General features: G+C 43.4%; 1 protein-coding gene across 6 annotated transcripts in view; it reads right to left on the bottom strand.

Annotated features, from left to right (window-relative positions):
- The window catches only part of UIMC1 (ubiquitin interaction motif containing 1), a 96,395-nt gene that overhangs the window by 51,069 nt on the left and 18,482 nt on the right, over positions 1–26,844 (bottom strand). For 4 of the 6 annotated variants that reach the window (XR_010790298.1, XM_066591329.1, XM_066591333.1 and 1 more), the window contains exons 3-5: positions 24,037–24,124; positions 22,766–22,893; positions 19,425–20,474 (exon numbers count right to left, since the gene is read on the bottom strand). Coding sequence is in view for 5 of the 6 variants with exons in the window: in XM_066591329.1 (XP_066447426.1) it covers positions 19,425–20,474; positions 22,766–22,893; positions 24,037–24,124 (1,266 nt within the window). In the remaining variant the exon portion in view is untranslated. Of the gene's footprint in view, positions 1–19,424; positions 20,475–22,765; positions 23,136–23,747; positions 24,125–26,844 lie in introns of those variants that run through there. The other 2 variants (XM_066591331.1, XM_066591332.1) reach the window with 2 other exon arrangements.

Genomic DNA, 26,844 nt, shown 5'->3' with positions numbered 1-26,844 from the left:
TAAGGGTTTATTCAGATGTGCCATTTCAGTACGTATTAGCATCGAGTTGGCCTAAAGTCTGTTGGGATAAAACAATCCTTTATGGCATAGTACAAACCGTAATACCAGAAGGCAGCCAACCCCTCTAAGTAATTGTTTGAGAAGTGAACAAAAGGCTGGCAAAGAAAAAAACAAAAACAAAAAAAAAAACACAACCCACTGTGGTCATTACTGGTTATTTTTCTGAGACGGCTGCAGGTACATGGCGGGGGATAAACTGCAAACTGTCTCATCAACCATGGAAAAGAAAGAATATTCTGTAACAATCACTCCTACATGTAACTTGCATGCAGCAGTGAAAAGTGTGCGATACAAGGACCCCGCAGCTGTGGAACCCTGGAGAATACTCAGTGTGTTAAACTTCAAAGTTTCACGATTGTATCCGAATTTGTATCCAGGGCTAGTTGAGTTTTTTTTTCTTTTTTATATCTTCTGCTTTCCCACGGATCTGTGGCATATCCACAGCTGCGGGTGTGCCGTGGATTGGATGACTTCCATCGACTTCCCGTCCGTGTGAGATCCGCAGGAAATTGGAGCATGCTGCGATTTGTTTTTCTGGACCGAAAGGTCCGCAAATCAAATCTGCATGCTTTAATGTATTTGCGGACGCATGTATTTGCAGGTGACCAGAGCCGATTCCGCAAATCAGATCTGCCCGTGGACGTTGGGCCTTTAAGTGAGACTGATTTCAAGCACCCATTACCTGATAGCCTGTTACACTCTGGACGTCTCCTATGTATACTGCACTCACTTCCATGCAGTGCAGCCTCCTTTCTGATGCTCATCAGGCACCATCTTTATGCTGAGATTTCTCCCTGCCTTCACTATTCTGTGCTATCAATCCCATGATCCATCAGTATAGCAGTACATGAGCAGCTACAGGCTGTACCATCTCTACCTGCAGTGAAAACAATGCCGTTGTATTCTATATTCACCTAAATAAAGTTACACACTGTAAGTACAAAGTCAGGAGGATGAGCTGCAATCTCCTCTATTATAACTGTCTGACAGGAGCCTCTAATCATCAACAGTAACTGTGATATGGGTGTCTGCTACCTCCTCTAAAGGGCATGGGATACACTCCATGTAATATTACACAGGGGTTATGATGACTGAGAAACTGACTAGTTTGAGAATCCATAAACCCAACTAAATCTGAGCTGGTCAGAATTGGGCTTTCAGGATCACCTAACGAGAAAGAGGCCAGGAGTTTCAGACAAGATGGAACAACTAACCAAGGTTATATACACTGAAGGGATTCATTACATAATGAATGAAGAAAATCAGCAGAGTGGCCCTTTAAGTACAAAGCCGTAAAAAAGTAGTATAACCCGTGCTCATATAAATTAACTTTATTGGCATACTTCATGAGAGCCAAAACAGTTTATACAAATTTATCACATGAACAACATTTTCTAGTGCTTCGTTTTGGTGAAAGTGTAGTGATTAAACCAATGTGCAGCCCTAGTATGCCTGGTATTAGCACATTAATAGACTTACTTACAGACATCATAGACAATCTGTTCTTTCTTCTGCTCTGAGGAACCCCTTTTCAAGGAGAACAGAAAAACTAGCAGTACACAGAGGAGGGGTAGACAAGCTATGGTAGACTACAGGAGACAGTTTAACTCCTAAAAAACACCCCAGAATTGATTTTGCCTATACAGTGCAACACTGGCTATTAGAGAATAATGTAGAGGCTCTGGTATATAACCATTTTAGTGGATGCCCCATTTACAGGTAGTCTGCCATCTTGAGTCCTCAGGGCAGCAAGTGATAGATCAGTTACATATAGTAGAATTTCTGCCCCCCAACCCACACTGCCCCCTCAGGGTATGCTATGTAATGCAGCTTCACACTGCTCTTTCCTGCCTGCTGCTTCTAATGGGTTTCTTCCTCAGTTTTTAGGCTGCCTGCACACGGGCAGATTTGCATTGCGGAATTCGGAGCGGGCATCCGCCTCCCTATTCCACAGCAAATACTGCCCACAACATGCTATTCAAAAACGGTTTTTTCCTCCACACGAGCGGAACTCAATTGCGATTTTTCGCTAATGGAGGGGGAAAAAAATAAAAATCTAAAATCGTAGTATGTTCTATTTTTATGCGGATTGAAGTCAATGGAAGCTGTCCGATCTGCGGCCCTTCCGCAATGACATTACGGAAAAGGTGGGGATTTTGAGTCATTGCTAGGCGATGACGTGGGAAAAACAGGAGTTAATAAAAAATAAAAAAAAATCTGTACGGAGCTTGTCCGATACGAGGCTGTGAATCCCGCCCCCCATAGTGCGCTTGCCATCCATGTGAAATCCCCGATGGTGTAAGGAGTTTTCACGTGCAAACAACCTGGCATCACTTTGGGGATGCAGGGAATCCCCTGCTCTGGCTGACAGTTGAATTTCTCCCATTGTTTTCAATGGGGTAACCTCGCATCTCGTGCACGTGGAGCGATGCTGCCGCCAGCCCCATTGCTAACAATGGGAGAGGAGATGCAAGAGCACGCAGCACAATAGAAGATGCCATGATTGGTTTTCCGCATCGCGGTAACACGTAGTGAAACATCGCTCATATGTATGACCCTATTAAAAAAAATGGTGTTCATATTTGTGCGTGTCGCAATGCACAAATCTTGCGCAATTTTAGTGCTTGTGTAAAGCTGACCTTAGTGTGAGTTATAGGGGTCACCTTCTTTATCACTGCACTCCTTATATCTTCTGCATCACTCTGTAAGAAGGGGGAAGGGGGTATATTAAAAAGAAAAAAGGCTCACAGCTTGGTGCGGAGGTTCTGAGAGTTGCCAGTTTGGTAGTTCCTGATGTAATCTTGTACAGTAGTTCGCAGGAAAGATTGATGTCCTACGTAGGAGAGCAAGCTCTGGTGGTCAAACTGGGCTCACATGATAAAGCTTTATAATGAAAGATGTATGGATGCTACCGAGCCGGGATGCAACAACGCTGCTACAATATTGCAGAAGGGAGCTTATTTAATCCCTTAATGACATGGCCTATTTTGGGCTTAAGGACGCAACGATTTTTGGCGGATTTTCATCTCCATTTTTCAAAAGCCATAAAATTTTTTATTTTTACGTCGACGCGGCCGTAGTTTTTGATGGTGCCATTTTTTTTTTATTTTTTTTTTTTTTAACAGCGTTAATCATGCAGCATAAATGACACATTCCATTTTTTCTGCGGGTCGGTATGGTTACAACGATACCAAAATTCTTATATTTTTTTTAGTTTTTTCTACTTTTTTTGCAATAAAAATCCTTTTTTTGGAAAAATAAATTTTTTTCTATATCGCTGCATTCAAAAGTCCTGTAACTTTTTTATTTTTCTATGTACGGAGCTCTATGAGGGCTTATTTTTTGCAAGACGAGCTGTAGTTTTTATTGGTACCATTTTGGGGAATATACGTTTTTTTTTATCACTTTTACTGCATTTTGCCTCTGTGTTTAGTTATGGACGCGTCAATACCAAATATGTGCCATTTTAATTTTTTTATGCTAATATTAGAAAAAGCACAAAAAAAAGGGGTTTACTTTTTTTTTTTTAATACACAACTTGTGTCCCTCTGAGGGACTTACAACACTGCCCTGATGATCGCTGTGATAAGGCATGGCAGGGCTACTGCCCTGCCATGCCTTATCGCTTATACAGCGATCATAGGCTCTGGCAACACAGGACGCCAGTGTCTGGCGTCCTGTTGCCAAGGCGACAGGCCGGGCTCTCTGCGATTATATCGCGAGGGCCTGGCAACTTCACATCGCGGCAAGGAAGGCGTTAAGAGCGGAGGGGGGGGGGGGGGGAGAGGGGCATCTCCGATGCTCCCTCGCTGCTGCAGCGAGAGGCCGGCTATCACTGACAGCCGGCTCCCGCTGCGGGATAGCGCGAGATCATAGCAGATCTCGCGCTATTTCTATGACGTAAGGGTACGTCATTTTGCGGGAAAATCCCCGCTGCCATGACGTACCCTTACGTCCTGGGGAGGGACGAAGTTAAATAATCATGCAAGAACTTTTAAAGATCTTAAAACAAAATGACTGCAGTAGCAATCTCTATGTAAATTGCTACCTGGCCAGCCTTAAGGAGGTTTTGTCATTTAAAAAAAAAAAAAAAAATCTATACTTACCTATTCCTTCCCTGTCAGTTTCCTTAGCACATCTTCTCCTACCTGAGCTTTTGCAGTGACCCGGGTCAGCTCACTGCAGGCTGGGACCAGCTTGTTATGAGGGCTGCATATCTCAAATTCCTTCCGGCTGGGTCAGTTAAGGTCACGTCCCTGTGCTGTAGCTTCACTGCCTAGGAAGGAATTGTAATCTATTTCAGAGACAGCTCGGATGAGCAATCTCTGAGGAAGATAGGCAATCCTCCTGCTGGCCTGTGAGCTGTGATGTAATGTACATTGGTTGGCAGAGAGAAGACTGCCAACCAAATGTACATAACCTCACAGGAAGGAAAAGAACCAGGCAGCTGAAGGTGAAGTGACCCCCACCCCAGACTGCAGGAGACAGGAAATGATGGGGGAGGTGAAGATCTGGTAAGTAGGCTGATGGGGGAGGAATAGCTAAGTATAGAATTTTTCTTTTTTAGTGACAGAACCCCTTTAAGGAGTTAATCCCAAATAATTATCAAACTACTAATGACCACTTCTCTGTATATTTGTGCGCAAGTGCTTCTCATGCTCCGCCCTGGTAACGCCAGCAAAGGTCCTACAACATATATAAAACAGAGCCTGACCGACAGATGAACAACACAGTTAGGGCTCTTGGAAGGGGAGGGCAAAAATAACACACTGAGAATACAACTAAGCCGTTATTATCTCAGAAGACACAACTCAGCAGTCCTTACAGAAGACAACCTACCCCCACCACAGAGATCCAGTGGATTAAAGGACCCGTGGTGATGTCACTGCTGTGGGAGGAGCCAAGCTGTGTGTGTGATGTAGTAGAGCTGTGTGTGTGTGATGTACCATGTAGCAGAGCTGTGTGGCACATTGCACCACCAGAAACACTGGTACTATAATTTCCTCCACAACTCAGCAGTCCTGACAGAACACATTGACCTACCACCACCACAGAGATCCAGTGGGCTGAGAGACCTGTGGTGATGTCACGGCTGTGGGTGGAGTTAAGATGTGTTGGTCTTTTGTGGTAATCAAGCTACTGTGAGTGTGATCTGCCACCAGAAACACTACTATAGTGTCCTAATAATTACTAGAATTGTTCTAGACAACATCATTATCACACATGTGATGCCATTTTATAGATCAAACACTTATTAAAAGGGATTTTCCAAATAAAGATATTCATGACTTTTCAACAGGTTATCTGGTAGGTGGAGATCCCATCTCTAGGATAGACATTTTCCTGCAACTCCCATTGACTAGAGTGGAGAGACGTGGGCATACATAGCCATCAAAAGATAGAGGGTCCCATCTATCAGATATTTATAAGCCATGCATTCTTATTGGTGGAAAACCACTTCAATGTTTAAGGTGTATGGAAACCGTGGAATCACTACTTCCTTAAAATCTACCTTGAAATGGTCCGGTCTCTCTGAAAACGGTGAACAAGATGTTTTAATAGAAAAATAATGGCCTCCTGCAACGACTAACAAGTAGCTGCCGTTCCTGCAAACACTATTCCCTTGAAACAAGCAAGAGTCTAAATAGAATATCACAGGAACCAACGCAGGAGGGCCGGCTCACACGAGTGCAATTAAATATTATCCGCGCTTAATACGTGGTGGAGTCGATGAAAGTACATTGATACAGTCACACTTGCGTATAAGTACATAAATCCCCCCCCCCCAAAAAAAAAACAACGCAGCATCTTCTATTTTACCGTGCATTACACACAACAGAGCCCTATTCTTCTCACATTGCGTATGTGCGGCGTTTATTATAAAAGTCTTGGCAGATCAGCCCCTTACTGAACGGCAGGCAGAATGCAGGCTGCTGTAAGTTGTATCAGGCATTCTGCTGCTCTAGGCAGGGAATTAGAAGGCCTTATACTACATAGCTTGTAACCGTACCTACATATTTGGGAACTAAAACCCCCTCTATTGCGCAAGTTCATCACAATTGTTAGCATACAGGCTTTCACTGGCGCGCAGGCTAGGCCTACAAACATCATACAAAGTGAGCGGCAGAAGCCAACTTCAGGAAACGGTGCAACCCTGCCGCCTTCAGGAAACGGTGCAACGCTGCCACCTGCTGCTTACTTAGAAACTCACACAAGCAAAATTAGGTATGTTTCTTCAACCCTGTAAGGAGGTTACCAAGACCCAATTTGCCAAAAAGTAGATAAAACTTCTTTCAAAACCTTTTTCGGATCAACATACAATACCAGTAACACTCTACAGTGCGTTTCACAGAAAAGATCTCTCCATCGGTTTCTTAAAGGAGTCATTTGGAAATGCAGACATGTTTTCTATTAATGACCTATGCTCAGGATAGTATTAAAAAAAAATATATATCACATGCTTCAACACTCATGTACACTTAATACCTGCATAAAAAATTTACACTAATATATATTTATAATCAAAATTCTTGGCACATATTTTGATCAAACTATGGGGGCCCACCTGCCATGTCCAGGCAAACCTTGATGGATGGGTTCCTAGCTCTATAGACCAGCATCTCTCTTTTGGCTAAAATGCCTACACGTGGTATATAGCTGGATACCTAGCTATATACCATCATTGAACCACATTGGGCAGCTGACGAATGAAGGTCCCACAGTCTTCATCTCTGTCCCCCAATATTATGCAAAAAGATTTTCGTACCTACAGTAAAATCTCTCTCGTCTCGTTCATTGGGGAACACAGCTGAATACCATGATATAGCTACTGCCACTAGGAGGCAGACATTAAGCAGAAAGTGTTGCCTCCTACTACTAGCTATCCCCCCTATTGCGTGTACAAGCTAACCAGTTTGCATGCAAGCAGGAGCAGCCATTAAGATATGAAAAAAGTGTCAATATCAAAAATTATGACAAATTATTAAAACTGTAGCTCAGAGTAGCAGCATGTTTAAAGAGAACTCTCCGACAAGGAGTGAATACACATGGGCATATTCAAATTGCGGAATCCGCAGCAGGCGACTGCCTCCGGATTCCGCGGCAAATACCACCCATAGCATGCAAAGCAAAAGTGATTTTTCATGCACACAAGCATAAACCAATTGTGGTTTCCGTTCGCAGATAAAAATTTTGACACTACTTTTTAGTCCCTTAAGGAGACTTGAAGATGCAATTGTTCGATCACTAGAATAGTACACTGCATTACTTATGTAGTGCATTCTACTAAGCCTATGAGAGTAGCGTATTAGACTCTGTAGTAGGCGGGCCCTAATAGGCTGAGTTACATGGTAAAAATGCAGGCCTTTATCAGGCTTCCGGCTGCCATGGGAACCAATTGGTACTTTTGAGATTGCATTGAGGTGTGCCGATGATTACAGAAGGAGACCTCCCTCTGTCATCAGCTTACATGCTTCAGTTGTTTTTGATTGTGACATGCAAGGGGTTAAACTGCCAAGATCTGGGGTTTCTCTGCTCCTGGCTGGGAAAGTAGGAACCTGGCTGTCAGTAGTCAGCCAAGCCACAGCCTTAAAGGGGTTGTCTCGCGAAAGCAAGTGGGGTTAAGCACTTCTGTATGGCCATATTAATGCGCTTTGTAATATACATCGTGCATTAAATATGAGCCATACAGAAGTTATTCACTTACCTTCCCTGCGCTGGCGTCCCCGTCTCCATGGCTCCATCTAACTTCAGCGTCTAATCGCCCGATTAGACACGCTTGTGCAGAAGGGTCTTCTGCCTTCGGCTTGGTCTGGCACGAGCGGCGTTCTGGCTCCGCCCCCTTCTACGCGTCATCGCGTAGCTCCGCCCTGTCACGTGTGCCGATTCCAGCCAATCAGGAGGCTGGAATCGGCACACGTGGTGGGGCGGAGCTACGCGATGACATGTAGAAGGGGGCGGAGCCAGAACGCCGCTGCTGCCGGACCGAGCCGAAGGCAGAAGACCCTTCTGCACAAGCGCGTCTAATCGGGCGATTAGACGCTGAAGTTAGACGGAGCCATGGAGACGGGGACGCCAGCGCAGGGAAGGTAAGTGAATAACTTCTGTATGGCTCATATTTAATGCACGATGTATATTACAAAGTGCATTAATATGGCCATACAGAAGTGTATAACCCCACTTGCTGCCGCGGGACAACCTTTAAAAAGATGTATGTGCAGGTTTAAAGCCCATTATTGAGGTCATTAAAAGGTGTATTGTGGTCTCTGTCGGGTTAAAGGACCACCTAAATTCTTAGGCTTCATAAAATAACTAAACCATTACCATAATTATAGGATCATGATCTGCCCAAACAAATGGAATACGTTTGTAACCTGTAACGCCCTTAATAGCTGAGGAAGAAAAAAAACCCTGTAGATTAGACCTTATGAGCTATAGAATAAAAAGAGTAATCTTAAGTATGCGGTTCAACTCTCTCCATACGTCTGGAAGGTCGGGATCATGTAAAGGCTTCGTGAATCAAGGGTTAGATCAATAAAACTTCAGGAAATCTTAATAGTCTACCCCTATCAGAAGATCTATCCAAAAATGTATCACATGCAAGGTTGGAATCTCCTCCCATAGTAAGAATACCTTGAATAGATGGTAGGATAGCCAACAGGATCTAATGAAAGAATATCTGATCCACTTTAGAAGTACAATTACCGTATATTCCGGTGTATAAGGCGACAGGGCGTATAAGACGACCCCCCAACTGTCACCTTATACGCCTGGAATATAGTTTTTAAAAATAAAAAAAAGCAGTACTCACCTACCCCGGCGTTCTGCGGCGCTGCTGCAGGCTGTCGCTCCCTCCTCGTCCCCGACAGAGCATTGCTTTCTGGATGTGGGGCTTGAAATCCCCGCCTCCAGAAAGCTGATGCTGTGATTGGCTAACTCACGCGCTGTCAGCCAATCACAGCCATTCAATGTCAGACGACCCCCGACTGCAGAGCAGATTTTTCAGGATTAAAAGGTCGTTTTATACGCCGGAATATACGTTAGTAAAAAAAATAATCTATTTTCTGGAATGTACCAGATATCGAGAGAAATCTTCATTCAGTATATTTGAATGGTGGACGTTTCAAAATTAAGGTAGCACCCCACCCCACCCCCCCTTCTCTTTTCTTCTTAGACGTAGATGCTGCAAAGAATTTGGGATAGTTGCTGTGAAGAAAAGGCAGTTGAAATCGACCCAAAAAATTAGTCTCTTGTAGAAAAGCAATATCAATAACTACGGTATCAAATTAGACACGGTGTGTCAAACTAGACACGGCTTAGAGTAGAGTTATTACCAATCGCAGCAAAAATAGAACAAGGAGCTCTATGTGGGGTTATTTGCAAAAATAAAAAAAATATGTTAACCAATCTCACGAAGAAAGCCAAAGAAAAAAAATGAAACGTGGATTGTTAAGATAAAATATGCAAGTCTGACACGATTATATATGAATAGAAATAGCAAATGAAGGGTCAACGCATCGACCGTTCTTCAACGACAGAATGACAAACCTGTCCATTCCATAACTAAAAACGAGCCATTTCTCACTGAAAGGAAAGAAAAAAGTGGTGGTGAAATGACCTTCATATAAGGCAGATCAGTAAAGTTCACCCTCTAAAAAAGGAAAGAATGTCAATAAAAGCAGCTTGAATGACCTCATTACAAAAAGTATGTAATCCAATAATAAATGTCAAGGGGCTAAAATGACTTGTTCACATAAGAAGTGAAATAACAGTGAGGAAGGATCAAGTAGTCAGAATCTGAGTGTAACAATAAGGTTATAGCATACCTTCATAAAACAGAATATCAAGAAACCCTGCATAAATTACTGCATTTCAATAAGGTAGTGATAGGAATTAAAGAAAATTAAAAAAAAATGACCTCATGGCTCTTACACACGGCTGTAGGCGTTTTTATGTGCACGCGCCGGCGATGTAAAAACATGGGAGTGGGCGCACAAATCTAACATTTCTGCGCCCAGACAGCACGGGCCCGGCGCATACATGCCGAGTCCATAATGCCGTTGGGCCTCTCCTCCCTGGCTCACCTCCTCTCTCCTCTCATCCGGTTGTGTGCAATGGGAGGGGGCAGGATGGGGGGGGTGGGGGGAGCTAAGATCCCGCCCCTCCCTGCAGCCAGCAATGGGAGGGGCAGAGCTTAGGTATGCCCCACCCCTCCCATGGCAAACAGCTGGGGGGAGGAGAGGAGGAGGGAGGGAGTTTAGCAGTCATGTTGCTAAACCCCCTTCCCCCTTTTCTGGCTGCTGTCATGGCTCCCATAGGAGCCCACGCAGTGGCTGACATATTACAGCCTGAAAGATAGTTCCAGGACTATCTTTGCGGGCCAGCGTAAGGCGCTGGGCGCTATATTGGCCCGGGGGGCTTTCACGCTGCAGGAATATGGCCATGTGATCTGATGCATTGGAATTGAATTCATCAGATTGCAGCGTATATCGGCCGACCGTGAAAATGGTAGCTGATATACACTCGTGTGAAAGAGCCCTCACAGGCTGTAACCCAGTAGGCCATTTCTAGACACTAACATTTTGAATATATATAGTTGAATTGAAAGATTTTTTTTTCAATACCCATTTAGTTGGGAAAATATATATCAGGAGCTAAGTGTTGGGAAGTAGGAGGGGAATGAAAAGTTATGTAAATCACAATTTCAGGATTTAAAAAAAAAAAAAAAAAAAAAAAAAGGTGGTCAGGAAAGAAGGGGGAGGAGGGTTAGGATAAAGATCTAAAAAAAAGTCAAAAACATAAGCCAACCATGAGATAATATTAGTACAGCCTAATTTCAATCAGAGTAGAACTGAGCCTTCTTTAAAAGAATAAAAAAAAAAAAAAAAAAAAAAAAAAAAGAAGGAAGACATAGTCCCAGTTTCATATAGAGAGCTGTTTAGGTTGGTGGTTTGACAAGGAGAGCGTTGGGATCTCTGCTGGTTGGAACTTACTTGGGACCTCTTACTTTTGTGGATCCAAGTTCAGAAGCATATCTTCTTTATAAAAATTGGATTACTTTTCTACATTTAATTAAGGCCAATTTAAAGGGAAACCACCAATGATAACTATTCCTCTCAATCAGGGGGTTGTAGAAGAGGCTTCAAAGCTCTACATCTTGGAAGAGAAGAACGGCACCAAGTCAGGCAGCTGTATAGGGTGACCCGATGTTTTTCCATTCACAACTTAACAAATCTGCAAACAATAAGCTCCTTGAAGACGATCTGTCAGGTCTTCCGACAAGCAGAATCACCTGCAAACCTTTACAATTGGGTCCTGATTAGAGATGAGCGAGCATACTCGCTAAGGGCAATTACTCGAGCGAGCATTGCCCGTAGCGAGTACCTGCCAGCTCAGAAGAAAAGATTCAGGTGCGGGCGCGGGTGACCGGCGAGTTGCAGGAGTGAGCAGGGTGGAGAGAGAGATCTCCCCTACGTCCCCCCCTCCCCCCCCCCCCCCCCCGCTCTCTCCCGCCGCTCCCTGCTGGCACCCGAATCTTTTCTTCCGAGCGGGCAGGTACTCGCCAAGGACAATGCTCGCTCGAGTAATTGCCCTTAGCAGTATGGTCGCTCATCTCTAGTCCAGATTCATTCTTCTGCTGTTTTTCTTATTGCTCTAGCCTACTTTCCCCCCTACAGTATCAAGCGCACATTTTTTTTTGGAGCCCGATACTACTCAATCGTCAAGTGTGAAGTCTGCACCGCCCAGTGTCAATGGCTGACATGTCGTTTGACTGTGTACTTCCAAAATAACCGTGAAAATTGCCATTGGGGAATGTTCAGGATACTCCCATACACATTAGTCATAAGGTCCAGCTGACTGTGCATCTAGGGTGCCGATACGCTTTAGAGGACTCTAATGTAAATCTACTCTTAACACGTTACGGTGAGCCGTGCCAAATGATACATCAGTACAAAATGTATAAAAACAGCGTGACAAATTATTCCAGGTTATGTCTGCCATTACAGCTCCCACAGAGTTGTCAATCAGCTTTCCTACAAACAAATAACTAAGAAATAAGCGAGTAGAATTTTAAGATCTCGACAGGAGAAAAGGAATTAAGACTCTTACGGAAAAGTGAAAAACGACCCAAATCAAATAGAGTAGAGGGTATTTTATTTTTTTTTTTCTACCAGCTGGCTTTATAAAGCTCTTTTTTTGAGCGTGCGCCTCTCAAACAACTTCGCTGTACTGTTTCCTGATAATTATTTAGTAGTTGCCCAGCAGACTCCCTAATTAATATTTTCAGCAAGAGCTATGCTTTATGTGCCAGGATAACTTTGGGCAGCTGCCTGGAAACAGGTGCCGCCACCAGGAGGTGATATTGGCCAATCTCCACACTTCTGTAACAATCAAGCAGTGTCACAGAAGATGGAGAAAGTACAGAGCTAAACTTTTTTTTTATATGAACAGGGCTTCTTCACAAAGTGCAGTTTGGAGCAGTTATTTTTCCATTAGTTTTTTTCTGAAGCCGAATTCAGTAGTAGATTAAGATACGAAGAAGTGTACGGAGGAAAAAAAAACTCTTGATTTTGGTTTTAGTTACTACACAAAAAAAAAAAAAAAAAAAGAAAAAAAAAATACCAAAAACTTTTCTGTCATGATTGGAGCTTTCCTGTATGGAAACTAGACCCGTGAACCCGGAATGCAGCCCCGAAAAAAAAAAATATCGAGTAAGCAGGTTTTCTGTGCATTTGTTTCAATGTGAATCCACATTGAAATGGGAAAAAAAGAGGGGAGTGGGGGGGGGGGGGGGGGGGGAGGGGAGGAGTTTTTTTTCTCCTTTTAAACGAGCGATCTAGGGATGTGGCCTCATGGAACCATCCCTGTGAGCTCCTGGGTCCAGCTATTCAGCAGAGGTACAAGCTTTTCGCAACTACTGGGTAACCCAAGCATGATGGCAAAACACTCCAGACACAAGAAACCTAGTTCTGCCTCTTAAGGGTCATGCATCAGACAGTACTTGGTCCCAGCTAAAGTCTCTCCTGAGCCTGATGCCACAGTCATCCTGTTTTTCTCCATCATAGCAAGTGTTGGAAGAACACGCCAGCAGCCACAAGTCACAGCTGAGGATTTTCCCTTGATTAGAAATGCAGATTCCAAGATGGCGCCAACCTACCGGGCACACAAAGCATTACTCCTATGCTTTCTCCACTAGATGGTCCCAGCGCCATCTTGATGCAGTGCCCAACTCCTGGTCAAGCGGAAAAGCCTCCTGCCACTCACAGGGCACTAAGTACTGCGACCTCGCCAGAGTCCCCCACAACCTAGCAGGCCTACCACCAGCAAAGATAGAAGCACAGGTTTTCTTCTCTCATACCTCTGAGGAATGCCCAGCTCCTGGAGGGGAAAGTATTAATATCACTAGCCCATGGCAGCCAAATAGCCAGCAATCCTACAGTGGGTATCCAGATCACCCCACTTAAAAGGGAGCCCACATCTATCTGGAATCTTAGCAGGCCTGCTATATATGACCCAAATGGGCAACCTCGTACAGCAAATATGAGTCAAGATGGACACTATACATTAATAGCTTTCAGATCTTGCTCAGCTTCTAAACTCCTCAGCTTATTCCCTTTCTGAATAGAATATCTCTTCCTCCCCCCACACCATCATGCTGGACTCAGGTTTATTGAGTGACCTCCATTCTAAATTGGCCCTTGAAACAATCATCAGGGTAAAAATCATGCATGAGCGAGTCATCTTAGAATATAAATCACAGCTCCAATTAGCTCTTCCTACGAAAAAAATCTCGAGGTTGACAAAAGTAGAAGAGACCTTGGTTACACAACACCTTTTCAACAGGTCCTTACTCCTGTAAGATAATGACCATGAAAATGGGGGCAGGAGAAAAATCATCAAATTACATGGTATCCCTGAGTCTATACCAGAGGGTAACATATTCCACGTCATTGAAAACTTTTACAGTGTCCTCTCCAGCCTGCTTGCTAGCAACATTTGGACTCAAAGAACCCCAGAGAGTGCTCTTTTTTTAGGGAAAAGGAGGAGATCCTTAGATGTGCTTGGCTCAAAGGTCCAGTGACATACTTGTATACAACAGTCACCCAACTCTCAGACATCTCACTATGCATGTTAGCAATGAGATAACTTCTCAAGTCTCTACTCCAACAGTTGTCCTGGCTGGACTTTCCTCTGGCCCCTCCCCCATAGCCTCCTAATCCACAGCGTTCTAGGAAACATACCTCACCTCCACAGAAAGTAGGGAGAAGGACGTGCAGGTTCTCGTTAAGCTCCACAGGCTAGTCTTGAGATTTTCCACAAAAGGTTAACCTTATCTACGAAGGACCTTCCATAAATCTACATGGGGTTTAGTAGGTTCCGAGTTCAGGTCTTAGGTGGAGATGAAATCTTGTAGCTTTATTGTTTTGTTAGTGAAACGAATAGGACTCTGAAATGAACAGAGCTGCGGGAGATAGCTAGGTAGCATTCAGACTGGCCGGCGGGTCAAGAAGACAGGTTTCTTGCTGTTCACATATGTAGAATTACTGTACTTTTGTGTTCTGAGAAGTTAATCATAAATGATTCTTCTGTGCCTGCGCTGCATTTGCCTGGCATTTAAAGTCCTTATCTTGCATATTCATATTGTGTTTATGTTTATCGACCAATGGTAATAAATTAATTAGAATATATTTGAATTACTGTATTCGAAGCATGTGCCTCTATAAAAACTGCTGCCTGTCAATCAAATAAATGTGTTGTGCTGAAAGTTACCAAAAGTTCTTTCCCAAGCTCGGCCTATCCGCTAACTGAATTTGGACCCCAGAAGCATATTGCATAGCGGAAGCAAGTTGTTTTTGGAAGGCAGCACTGGTCCAGAGGAGATCAGCCAAGAGACAGAAGGTATTGCTGATATATCATCCTTTATTGGTGAATACAGATCCAGAAGTAAAACCGCATGGCGACGTTTCGACGGCTGCTGCCGTCTTTGTCAAGCTCGTATAGCGAATAGTTTTGTTTGCACTAACAGTTTCAACAAGCGAACCAGTTTATAGAGACAGATACATCACTGGCTTATTCAAACACGCAATTGTTCACATTCACTGTATAAGTGATTGAGAAGGACTGAACAATCAATATTTAAACCGGAGTAGTCAACAGGCCAACAATGACTTTTATGCCTGCATAAATTGAACAATGAAGGAAAAGCGAACGATTCACGTTGGCAGAGTTTACATTGAACAATTAATATTCATTGTTGGTTTTAATGATTTTTGTGAAGGATAATCGTTCTGCATAGAAGGGCCTTAAATGCATCTCCTCCCACCGAGACTGTTCTAGATTCCTTCTTTGTTAATATAAATACTGGTGACAAGATAATATGCACTATGTCACACTTCTAGCTGTTTTGATGCAGGAAACAGACAGCGAAGTACATTGCTCAGTGGCCTGGGTTGGTAGTGTAAATTTAGTTCCAGTCATTTCAATAGGACCTGCAGTATCAACCTAGGCCAATTTGCAATGTATGGAGTTGTCTGCTTCCTGCAGCAAAACAGCTAGAAGTGGGACAACCCACGTAAAAAGCAAAATGTACCTTTCCAACACAAATCAGCCTCTCTTCATAGCATAGTCAACAAATTATAGGGTTTATTAGAGGACACTTTGCTGCTACGAGGAGACTTTAATTTAGCCCTCGACCCCTTGGTAAACGTCTCAGGAGCACCTCTCACTTGGCATAGTCACTTCTAAAGCAGTTCAGACACCTCCTCCACACCTATCAATTTGCAGATATATAGAGGACTTCACCTCTAAAGACATTATCTGCTCATCTTCCATTGACTCAATTATGGATCATGCCATACTTCCATGACCACCTCTTAACACTTCTAAAGACCAGGTAATAGTGTTTAAATGAGTCACTCTTCCATAATATGCCTATCTCTGAAGAAATTAACCCTGTCCAATCCAGCGTCAAACTTCATCTGACATTAAGATTTCCCTGCATAGCTCCCATGTCAGGCAAGGTCCGACATGTTTCTAACACTATGCAGAAGGGAGGTCCATCATCATTGTATATTACAGTATGCAGAGGAGAGATCTAACATCGGAGCTCTACTCTGTATAGTGTAATATGCATATATAATATTACCTATATTAACTATCTATCTTAGAATATAAAAATGGCAACCATTCAGTTTGGATTTGGATTTTCCCATTTCCCTCTATTGGATTGATTAATATGAAGTTCATCCCAAGGCGCTGTCCCACCTTCTTTACTCCTATCTTATAATATAATAATACACATGCAGCGTAATATACACCCATGTTTAATTTTCAAAAAATTGCTAAAAAAAAAAAAAAAAAAAAAAAAATCATCATGACAGTTTGTTTTTATGAGATTCTGTTGATTAATTCCAAGGACTCCACATCGCGCTTCCCACCCAAAATAAATAAGAGCTGGGGAGTGTGTGGGTGGCAGGGAAATTGGATTGGAAAGGGTTAATGCTGCATTTAAACGGAACGATATTGTTCAGAAACGATAATTGTCCAGTTTAAAACGCAGGCAAAACAACTGAATGATGGGCAGGAATGGTGAGGTTCTCACCTGTGGTTCAGTTTCAGCCGGCATAGAAACCAGCATCAGCTTGGGCACTTATCGAGCCGTTTAAAGACTAATTGTTCAGTGTTTCAAATAGGAGTATGAAACCCTGAATGACAAGTTCCCGAGGACTGCACGGCCCTCAACAAGAATCGCGCAGTCTAAACAGGCTGCCAAACCAACTGGTGATGGTGTCACTAGCTTGTCCCGTTGGGCAAACGAGAATCGTGAGGTGCTTGGGCCATGTAATAGGGGCATAAGTCTGAGCCCTCTAGCTATTTCCATTTCTTACGATAGCGGCCACTCATACATGTGTTATCAGAGGTCCATTCCTGATGCATGAAGCACGCATTAAAGAAAAAAAAAAATACAAAAACAAAAAGGCGACGCAGCTGATCTCAGTTAAAATCTGAGTTAAAAAAAACATGCTAATTGAAAAACACATCCTATTTGTTTTTACTCATTACTATACTCCCCAGACCCTGATTTGAAACCACCCTTCCCGACCTGGTGAGAATCAGACCCGAGCGGTACTTTCTCCACAGGTAGACAGAATCTTGGAATTTGCTTAGAAGTCATCTATTACTAATAAGTGTCAGGAAACTAGCTACAAATTACTATCAAGGTAGCAGGGAGGGTCTTTCAGATTACATGAAAAACTTTCCACGGCTCCCGCAGTTACTGCAGCTGAGGTACAGCAGAGGGCGCCTTACTACACATCTTCTGGGACTTCCCTAAATGGTTGGATCTCTGGAAGAAGGTCCATAAAAAAACAAGTGAAGTCTTACAAATTGATTTAATCCAGTCGCCTTACCTATTCCTCCAACATCTCTGACATACCTGTGGAAATCAATACTCAAACATCCAATTCATGTGCCAGATTGTGCATCCTAACTCTTTGGAATTCCCTTTCTGCTCTCCCGTTGGCTATATAAAATTGATATTATGCAAATGGGGGAACTCACCGAGAGCACACACTTCCTTTGCATCATCCTCGAACCCTTAGATTTTGGTTCAGGGCTCTTCTACACATCGGTCAGTATTGGTTGGCGATGGCTAAATCATTTACTCCTCCCTTTTTCTATTCTGCTCGTCGTTCTTTGGTTTTCCACAGAGGACTTCTTCACCAGCCAGATTATTATGATCTTGGGGCTGGTCTCCTCCCTAGGTGGTTTCATCACCTGCCCACCCGCTTATAACAGTTATACCATGCGGTCTGTGGTTCTAGGGAATAAAGCCTCCAAAGCTTAACTGCAACTCCTTTGTTGCCTTGTGATCTTGTCAACTTTGGGGGGATAACAGGCTGAACTGGTTGGACATGTGTATGTTTTTGGCTTTACATACCATGTTACTATGCAAATTTTATTGTATTTTCCCATTTCAGTTTTCACTTTTTGTATAAAATTCAAACTTTAAAATCAAAGAATTAAAAAAAGAAAACTTGAGCAATTTGAGTGACTTTGAACAACGCGCTAGACAAGCCAGGGTCAGTATTTCAAAAACTGCCAACCTTGTAGTGTTTTCTCGTGTTGAGAGTATACAGAGAATGATATGATCAAGAAAAAACATTCAGTAAAAAAGGGATCCTGTGGCCAAAAGTAGTCAGAGGAGGATGTCAAGAATTGCTTTGATAAACAGGCGATACACGGTGAAGCAAGTTGCAGGCAAACAACAGCGCTCCAGCTAATGAGTCCGAATGCACAAGTCAAAGTTCCACAGCATGAATGGGCTATAGCTGCAACAACTAGTCCGAATGCCAAACAGAGATGATCACAGATTCCTGTTGTACGGTGCTGATGGGAGCGACAGAATTTGGCACAAGCAGGATGAATCAATGGACCTAATCAGAGGATGTCAGGACCTTCATTTCATTTGTGGCAACTGCAAGAAGCTTTGTGCCCATAGAGGCCAATAATCTTACAGAACAATTTTAAACACCTAGTGAAATCTATGTCATGATAAATTGCTGTTGTTCTGAAGGCCAAAGGAGGTCCAGTGTGTTACTAGGTGGGTCATCTGTGTGTGCTTGAGGATTTGTGGCCATTATATAGCATGTAGCCTTCCGGTTTCCCCTGCAGTCTAGTTCTCCCTGAATCTGAATGAGTCATTCTCCCACTCCTCTCCATAAACTTCTATGGGCAGCATGAGAAAACACCCTCCTCCACTTCCTGTATTCCGTCTTAGTGTCTCCGTTACTAGAGACCACCATTACATTACAACGGGAGTGGACAGCAAAATTGAAGGAATTGAGACTCCTTAGTAGCCAGCACTTTAGAGTGATTATTCAGAATAAAAATCTTAGCTTAAGGCCGCCTGCACACGGGTGGACATCCCGCAGCGGTATTTCCCGCGGGATTTCCGCCACTGAAAGCGTGCATAGGAGTGCATTACAATACGCACTCCTATCCAGACGGCCGCAGGTTTGGCCGCGCGAAATCTCTAGCGGCAAACGAACCGCAGCATGTCCTATTTCTGTGCGGGGCTCGCAGAGCCTCGCACAGAAACGTCACTCACCCGGCCGCCGGCTCCGGTCTACGCATGCGCCGGCTGCCCGGTAGCTGGCACATGAAAGAGCCGGGGCCGCCAGGCGCGGGTGAGTACGTGCTTGTCCCTGCAGGCTCTCGGGTCGGGTCCCGCGGCGAGAATTCTCGCCGCCGGATCCGACCCGCTCGTCTGCAGGCGGCCTAAGTAAATAAAGCGATTTTCACTTTTGCTAATTAGCATATTGGCCATCATCTTAACACAAGTTGCCTAAAAGTATATATCCTACCTTTGCGTCATCTTGATCATCCTGAGATGAAGAGCAGCAATTGTCAATTTCCAGGACGGTCGGTGGCGGGCTCTGAGAAATCTTCTGCCTCTTGCTGGATATGTGCTGTGCCTCTTGACTATCAGAATGATCACTATGCGCCTTATCACTTTGAGGTTTTTGGGTGTCATCTTCAGCTATATCCTGCTCAGTGCTTTCTTGGCTGATGTTGCCTTCAGCGTCCTCTTTGACATTTTCTTGACTTGAAGCTGCAAGATGCATTGGCTGTCCATAGTTCATTTTATGTAAAAGCTGCCTCTGAGCACTCTTTAGGCTCTTCTGATACACTTCAAGCTGGCAGAGTATGACTTTGGTGTATTCACTAGGATCCACACCCCTCGGACAGAAAGGAACACCCCAGTAATAGTGAACCGTACCTGCACTTTGATTTAGTGTGTCTGACCGACATGAGTCTCCAATGCCATCTACAGAAGCAGCATCCTCATGGTCTTCATTTCTGGTTTCATCATTATGAGGATTCTCCGTACTCCCCCATTCATTTTGATAGGAACCTTCTGGTTGGGAACAGGAGGTAGGTAACATAGAAGAGGAGTTCATCTGGGAACTCTCTGAACAGTGTGTACACTGGTCATCTAAATCATCTACAACCCTGCTAGTATTTGGGCTTACTTCCTGAAATAGTCTGCAAGGAACCAGTCCGCGAGAACAAGGGGATTTCTTTGGAAAAACAGGGCTTAAAATAATTTTTTCAGCAGGAGACATTTTTACAAAGTTAGCGCTGGTACATGTAGACAGTGGAGATTGTAAGCTGTCTTCTATGCATGAGACGGGATCCTTGCAGTTAGGAGACAAAATTACACTAGAGCTGTCCACAATATCTTGACTTAAACGTTGCAGAAGAACAACTGGACTTTTTGCTGAGCCTTCACCTGTAAGTCCAGTTATCATGGGTAAACGAGGTTCTTCTTCACTCTGTCCTTTACTTGAAGGCATTTTATTTGGTAGCTCATCATTTGTGGCACTAATGGGAGTATCAGGAATTTGACAGCTCTGGAAAAAAAAAAGTAGTATTAAAGCATGAGCTGGATATTTTCTATCTCAACATACTAAAAAATAGTTAAAGGGATTTTCAGGCTTCATCTCAATAGAATTTAAAAGGCAACCAGTCAGCTATTTCATCCTGCCCTCTCTGGGAGCAGCAGGCAGTTATGCCACAGGCAAGCTGTTTAGAATGTAGCCTGTTATTTTGTATCGTTTAGTCAAACCAGAGAGGTGTAGAACACGCGGTCCAGAAAGCCACTCTGGGCAGTCCCAGTCACCCGGACACAGAAATATCTCTGCATGGCAGCTCACATGTAGTTTCCATATCAGGGTGATGAGGAGTGGCACATAGCAGGGCTCCAGGAACAGACATGTACGAAGGGTGCACTGTGTACTCCCGTCTGGTCCCCTATATATTAGGAGAATAAAGATTCTTGACCAGATTGGCACTCCAGAATTGAGTATATGGTTTAGGAGCTTCATAAATACATGCAGTATTGTAGTTTATAGGACTTATAAAATGCAGAAAGCTTTGCATTTTGCCAGTAGTTCACTGTCCTGCATTTCCTTGCCCTGACTTCCCAGGCTGCATTGCAGTCTGATCTAATCAGCAGGAATGTAGTATTTAAATACCCACCCATCTGCTCTCCTAGGATAATTTAGACATGCTGGCCAAATGGCTAGTAAACTCAATATAATATTTATACACACACGCACGCACGTGACTAAGATTGTGGAGATTATTATCAAAGAGTCTGCAGATCTGTCAGCCTGCAGCCTCTGAGTGTACCGGAGCGCTCCCCATGGAGATCGCTCCCACCCCCCACGTTGTTAAGGAAACGTTCCTGTGTTCTTGTCACTCCAGAAGCTCTTTATTTGAAAACAAAGTGGATTTTAGAGAAGCTGAAAGGCGGACCCCTAGTGGCAGAAAATTCAAAAAAGATTTACAGTGGTAAAGCAACAACATTTTTAATGTAAGTATATTACAGAAATAATGAGACTGATACAAGCTAGAAGAGGAGCATATAAGTTGTCTGAAAAGTTAAAGTTAGTGCCCCTTTAATCATTGCAGCTCACTGCCAGCCCTGCAGGAAGTCTGAAATATTCATGATATGCAGGCTGTCCCGCCCACCAGCTACTGATTAACAGACTTTTCCCTATAAACATTAACAGTATGTCCATATTGGGTGGAAATCCTGTGGATTTTCCATACAGATATGCACAAGGAAGACCTGCAGGGGAATATAGTAGCAGCAAAGTGGATGACATTTTAACCAATCTCATTCACACACACTGCGAAATTTCCTGTGCAGAGGATTTTAAAATCTTAAGCATGTCAATTTCTGCTGCGGATTTTCACACTCTTTCAATGTAGGGAGGTGGAATCCGCAGTCAAGTCTGCTAAATTACACAATAGGGAGAGAAAGTTATAAAATCAGAGGCTGGTGGATGGCAGAACCTGCGGATCATAAATACAATTGACTCTTCCTGCAAAGCACTGGCCACACACTGCAAGGATTAAACTGAGTATGTGACCAAATGACACAATCAACCACAGACTCTGTACCCGTCACTACTGCATGCGGCTCTCAGAGATTCCAGCACCAAGGAGCTGACAGGTTCCCTTTAATCAATGTATAATGAACAGATAAAGAGACTTTCCTAATTTACACAATAACAATATGCAAGCTTTTTTACTGGGATGGTAGAGCAGCAAAAGAAATGATGCCTGTGAATCCACTAGTTGTCCTTTTAACTGCCAGCTACAATTATCAGTGACTGGTGACAAGCAGCTGAACATGTAATTTGGTTGTACAGACCAGGTCTACAGGATGTAGGGAAGGCTGGGAAATTGCATACTTTTGCCAAAGTCGATGACAGTGTAAAGTTTAGATTGGCAACTCTGCATATTTCTATCTTTGGGGTAGACGAACTGTTCTACTCAGTAGTTTCCATCAGCACTGAATAGAGCAGCAGGATACATGCTTGACCACTGCTCTAGAGTCCTTCTCACTGCGGCCGTCCCATTAAAAACAAGGATACCTCCGTGATAATGATCAGGGGGGTTCCAGTGGTGGGGATCCCAGCAATCAGACATATAGTGTGGTGATAAGTGTCCATTGTGTGACAGCCTCATCAACAACTCAAGACTGGAATAAGTGGCCCACGAATGTATACTTTTTAGGAGATCGTTAATCTATAAGAATATAAAACAATCCATAAAAACTTAAAACATTAATATTTGCCATATGGTAGCAGCAGTAAACAGCATACTTAATATTAATGTATAGTACATTTACCTGAAGGCTTTCTTCAATAGCTTTTTTTATGAGCTCATCCTCTTCCTCTTGGGTGTATTTCCCTTGTTTTGACTGCTCCTGCTGACTGATCTTTACTGCCAGAGCCAGTTGTTCCTCCTCAGTCATATCTAAAACGGAAGGAAAATATCCCAACGTCAAATCAAGTCAGAACAGTGAAGGTTTCCCATTAATCTTCAGAAATAATTAGGATACGCAGCGATTTTTCAAAAAGAGATCATTGCTCCAAGTAAAAAAAAAAAACAAACTCCTTGTGTGCATGAAACCATTCAAATGCTGCTCCCTGAAACCGGAGCGGGAAAGTGGAATCCCCTAACACTCGTGTGAACGAGCACTCTGGGCGCTGTACCGCCTGGAAGAAAAGAAGATAGGAATGTGATTATTATGTTGCTTTTACCCCTTTTCCTTTCCTTCCACCAATTACTCCGCCTCCTGCTTGACAGGAATTTAACATATATCTAAGGCAGTTAGATACATAATGACCATGGGGGTCTCACAAGATGAAAAACACTTGGGAACTCAAAAGTTTTTATCTAAAGTGCATGGCCAGTTTAAAGGGAGTTTCCAGGGACATTCTATTGAGGACTTATTCTTAGGATAGGTCATCAATAGTTGATAAATTGGGGTCCACCCCTCAGGATCCCAGCCAATCAGCTGATCAGGCACCCGCTGTTAACACCACAAAACACAGGGGTACAGAGCAGAAGCTGCTGCTCCAACCAGGGTAGTGGCCGGCGCTTGTAACTGCAGGTGCAGCTCCCACTGTTTTTATTGAAGCCCCAGTCTGCATCTACAAGCACCGGCCACTACACACGGGTCGGAGCAGCAGCTTTCGCTCTATTTCCATGTTTTGCAGTGCTGACAGCGGGTGCCCAATCAGCTGAAGAGCTGCAGCCCCCAGCAGTCTATTGATGCCCTACTCGGAAGATAATACAGAAAAAAAAAAGTAATAAAAAACACATACTTCTGCACGTTGAGGCTTTTTAGCCCAAAGGGAGGTGTCCATGAAGCTAGGTACCCATCCACTAAGGTCCGCCTTATGCTAAGAATCTTGTATGCAGTTAGTATAAACTACAGTTGTGCCTTTTAATGCAGATGTTAGGTGTGTATGAGGGCTGAAGCTGGTGTTTTTTTTACTATCCTGAGGATGTCATCAACAGTATTTTCCTGGATTGTTGTCGACGAGGATCAACATCAGCATTCAAGATCACATTTTCCACATGGCGCTTTATATGTCTCCATTAAATTCTTACGTAAAATTTTTCTTTTAACTGGTAAAGGTTTTCGGTGGGGTGGAGGCCTGCGTCTCTTTTTCGGTAAAATGCTTTCCTCCTTTGGTTCCTGAAATTTATGAAAAAAATAAAAAAATATTTTAAATGCCTACATAGGAGAAGAAAGCTATTATTTACTAAGAATTGTGTCAGGCATAAAGAATAGTACATGTCTAAAATAAAATACAGGGAAAATAATATTTCAATATGCAACTAGGTTTCCATGCCAACCATATAGCTTGCAAAGTTCTAAAAGCAAATAGGAATAGTAAATGAGAAAAGGGCTGTATATAGAACCCAAATACCATTACAAACCAAGCGTGAATTGATAACTGACGATTACAATATGGAAGACATTGTTATATTCAAGTATTATACTCAATGTGTCCTTAGGTTATAATTATCTATATTGCCATCTGATAGATCACATACATAACTTATATGCAACAGCTGACCTTCCCTTTTCACACCTCTAAAAGCATGTGAGCTGTGCCTATGCGAGCGTTTACCTCCTTGCCTTAATGCATTTTGACAGATATCTATTTTAATTTGCTAGTTAAAGGGGTTTTCTAGGGAGACTACTATTGAACACCCATCATGAGAATAGGTCATCAATAGTTGGTCGGCTGGGGTCCATCACTCGGTACTCCGACCGATCAGCTGAGCGGGTGCATGCTGTTAGCGCCCCAAAAACACAGAGGTCGAAGCAGAAGCAGCGGAATGAGGCATAGCTCTAATTGAAATCAAAGCAAGCTGTACCTGCAGTTACAAGCACCGGCCACTACACAGAGGTTGGTGCGTAGACTTCCGCTGCCCACTCCGACCTCAGCTGATCAGTTGGGATCCCAAGTGACAGACCCCGGCCAATCAACTATGGATGACCTATCTTGAGGATAGGTCATCAGTGGCCTTCTCCCTGGAAAACCCCTTTACCATTAAATAGAGGTTATCAGTATTATTTTTTCCTTTTTATCAAAGATGCTCAGCCTGTGGTAAAAATAAATAAAAGATGCCATAGTCGCCTCCCCGCAAATCTTCACTTCCGGCTGCAGCGAGCCAGAGAGGATGCCATCAAGGACTCCTGCAGACAATGCCCGGCTCACTTGGCTGGTGGTCAGATGTCCCTGATGTGATCGTTGGCTCACTGCAGTTGATCGTGAAGACCAATGGGAGACAAGTCAAGAGAGCATGCCTTCTTTAAAAATTTTAAAAAGGAAACAACTCAACTTGGAAAAAATCAAGGCCTTGTACAGGTAGATTGATCTAAAAATACAAGCAATATGACAGTCAAAATGTGGAGGAGCATAAAAGTTGTTGTCTGGAACTATAGTCATTTTTTTCTATCGATGACCTATCATCAGGATAGCTGGTCGAAAAGAAAAATTCTGCCACTCAGAATCTCTATTGATCAGCTGATTCCCGACCCGTAATCGGTACGGACAATGTACGAAGCAGACTGCACCATCTGTACTGGGAGCTGCGCCTGCACTACTAACCTGGGCCACTGGAGTACAGACAACACCATCTTCTCTTTGCACTGTCCATACTGATAGCAGTGCTGGGAATCAGCTGATCATTGGGGATCCCAAAAGGCTGCCCACCTCATATGACGATCATCTATTTATGACCTATCCAGGTCATCAATTGAAAAAGCGCCAGATGTCCCTTTAAAAAAGAGGCTGTCCGAATTGGTACTTATAGGTTATCAGGGCACATTAACCCTTTCCAATCCAATTTGTATCCTATTTTTTTCCTAGGGGGCTTACTCTTTTCTGTCGCTATACAACGGCTCTATATGCTGGCTAAAGCCAGTACTGCATGAGGTGACACATTGGATAGGCTCTGACAGCAGAGAGACTGGCAATATACTGTAAGAGAACCCCGACGGATGTCTTCCAACATCGGAGCTGTACAGCCTTAAATCATAATGTCTTCAGAGGTCAGACAGTGGATTGGAAACGGTTAACACCAGAAAAGTGGTGCGAACCAGTCAAGCCACATCAACACAAACACAACCACATACGGTTTTAGTTTCAGATTGAGAAGTGCTTATCCAAAATTAGCTGCATCAATATGAAGGTAAAGTGCTGCTCCATTTAACCCTTTGCAATCCAATTTTGGATTCAGGGTTTCCTAGGGGGCTTTCTCTTTCTGCCATTATACAATGGCACCATCTGCTGGCTAGAGCCAGTACTGCGGTATGGGACATGCTGGAGAGGCCGCCAACAACAGAGGGGCCGGTAATATACAGTAAGAATACCCTGCTGGACGTCTTCCGACATCAGAGCTGTACAGGCCTCAATCAGAATGTCTTCAGATGTCAGACAGTGGTTCGGAAAGGGTTAAGGTAAATTCTCCGGATTCAAAACCTGAAGTATACCACAGAGGCATCACAACACAAAAAACTTTAAAGACCATGACAATGGTTTAAAAAAAAAAAAAAAAAAAAGAAGAAAATACTTAAGAGCCCCCACGCTGACTGCATACATCTGTTCACATGTGGCAAGAGCACTAAAGAAAAGTTATATATTTGCAACATAAACAAAACCACCAGATTTCCAAATGAACAAGATCTGTGAGGATATGAGGGCAGGTTATTGATTTTCAAATCTGCAGCATGGCTTACTCTGCTGGCGGGGGAAATCTGAAGAAAAACTTTGAAGAGGCATACCCAGTAACCATAACGAAACTAAGAATAAGCCCCCAGTAACATAGTGAGCGCTGTGCCAGTAGCGCAGCGGGCAGCACAGTCATTGAGTAGGCACAGGTCTGGTTGGGAAATGTGATGGA

The sequence above is a fragment of the Eleutherodactylus coqui genome, chromosome 2 (genome assembly GCF_035609145.1).
Source record: "Eleutherodactylus coqui strain aEleCoq1 chromosome 2, aEleCoq1.hap1, whole genome shotgun sequence".
NCBI lineage: Eukaryota > Metazoa > Chordata > Amphibia > Anura > Eleutherodactylidae > Eleutherodactylus > Eleutherodactylus coqui.
This window is presented reverse-complemented; position numbering and strand designations above follow the sequence as displayed.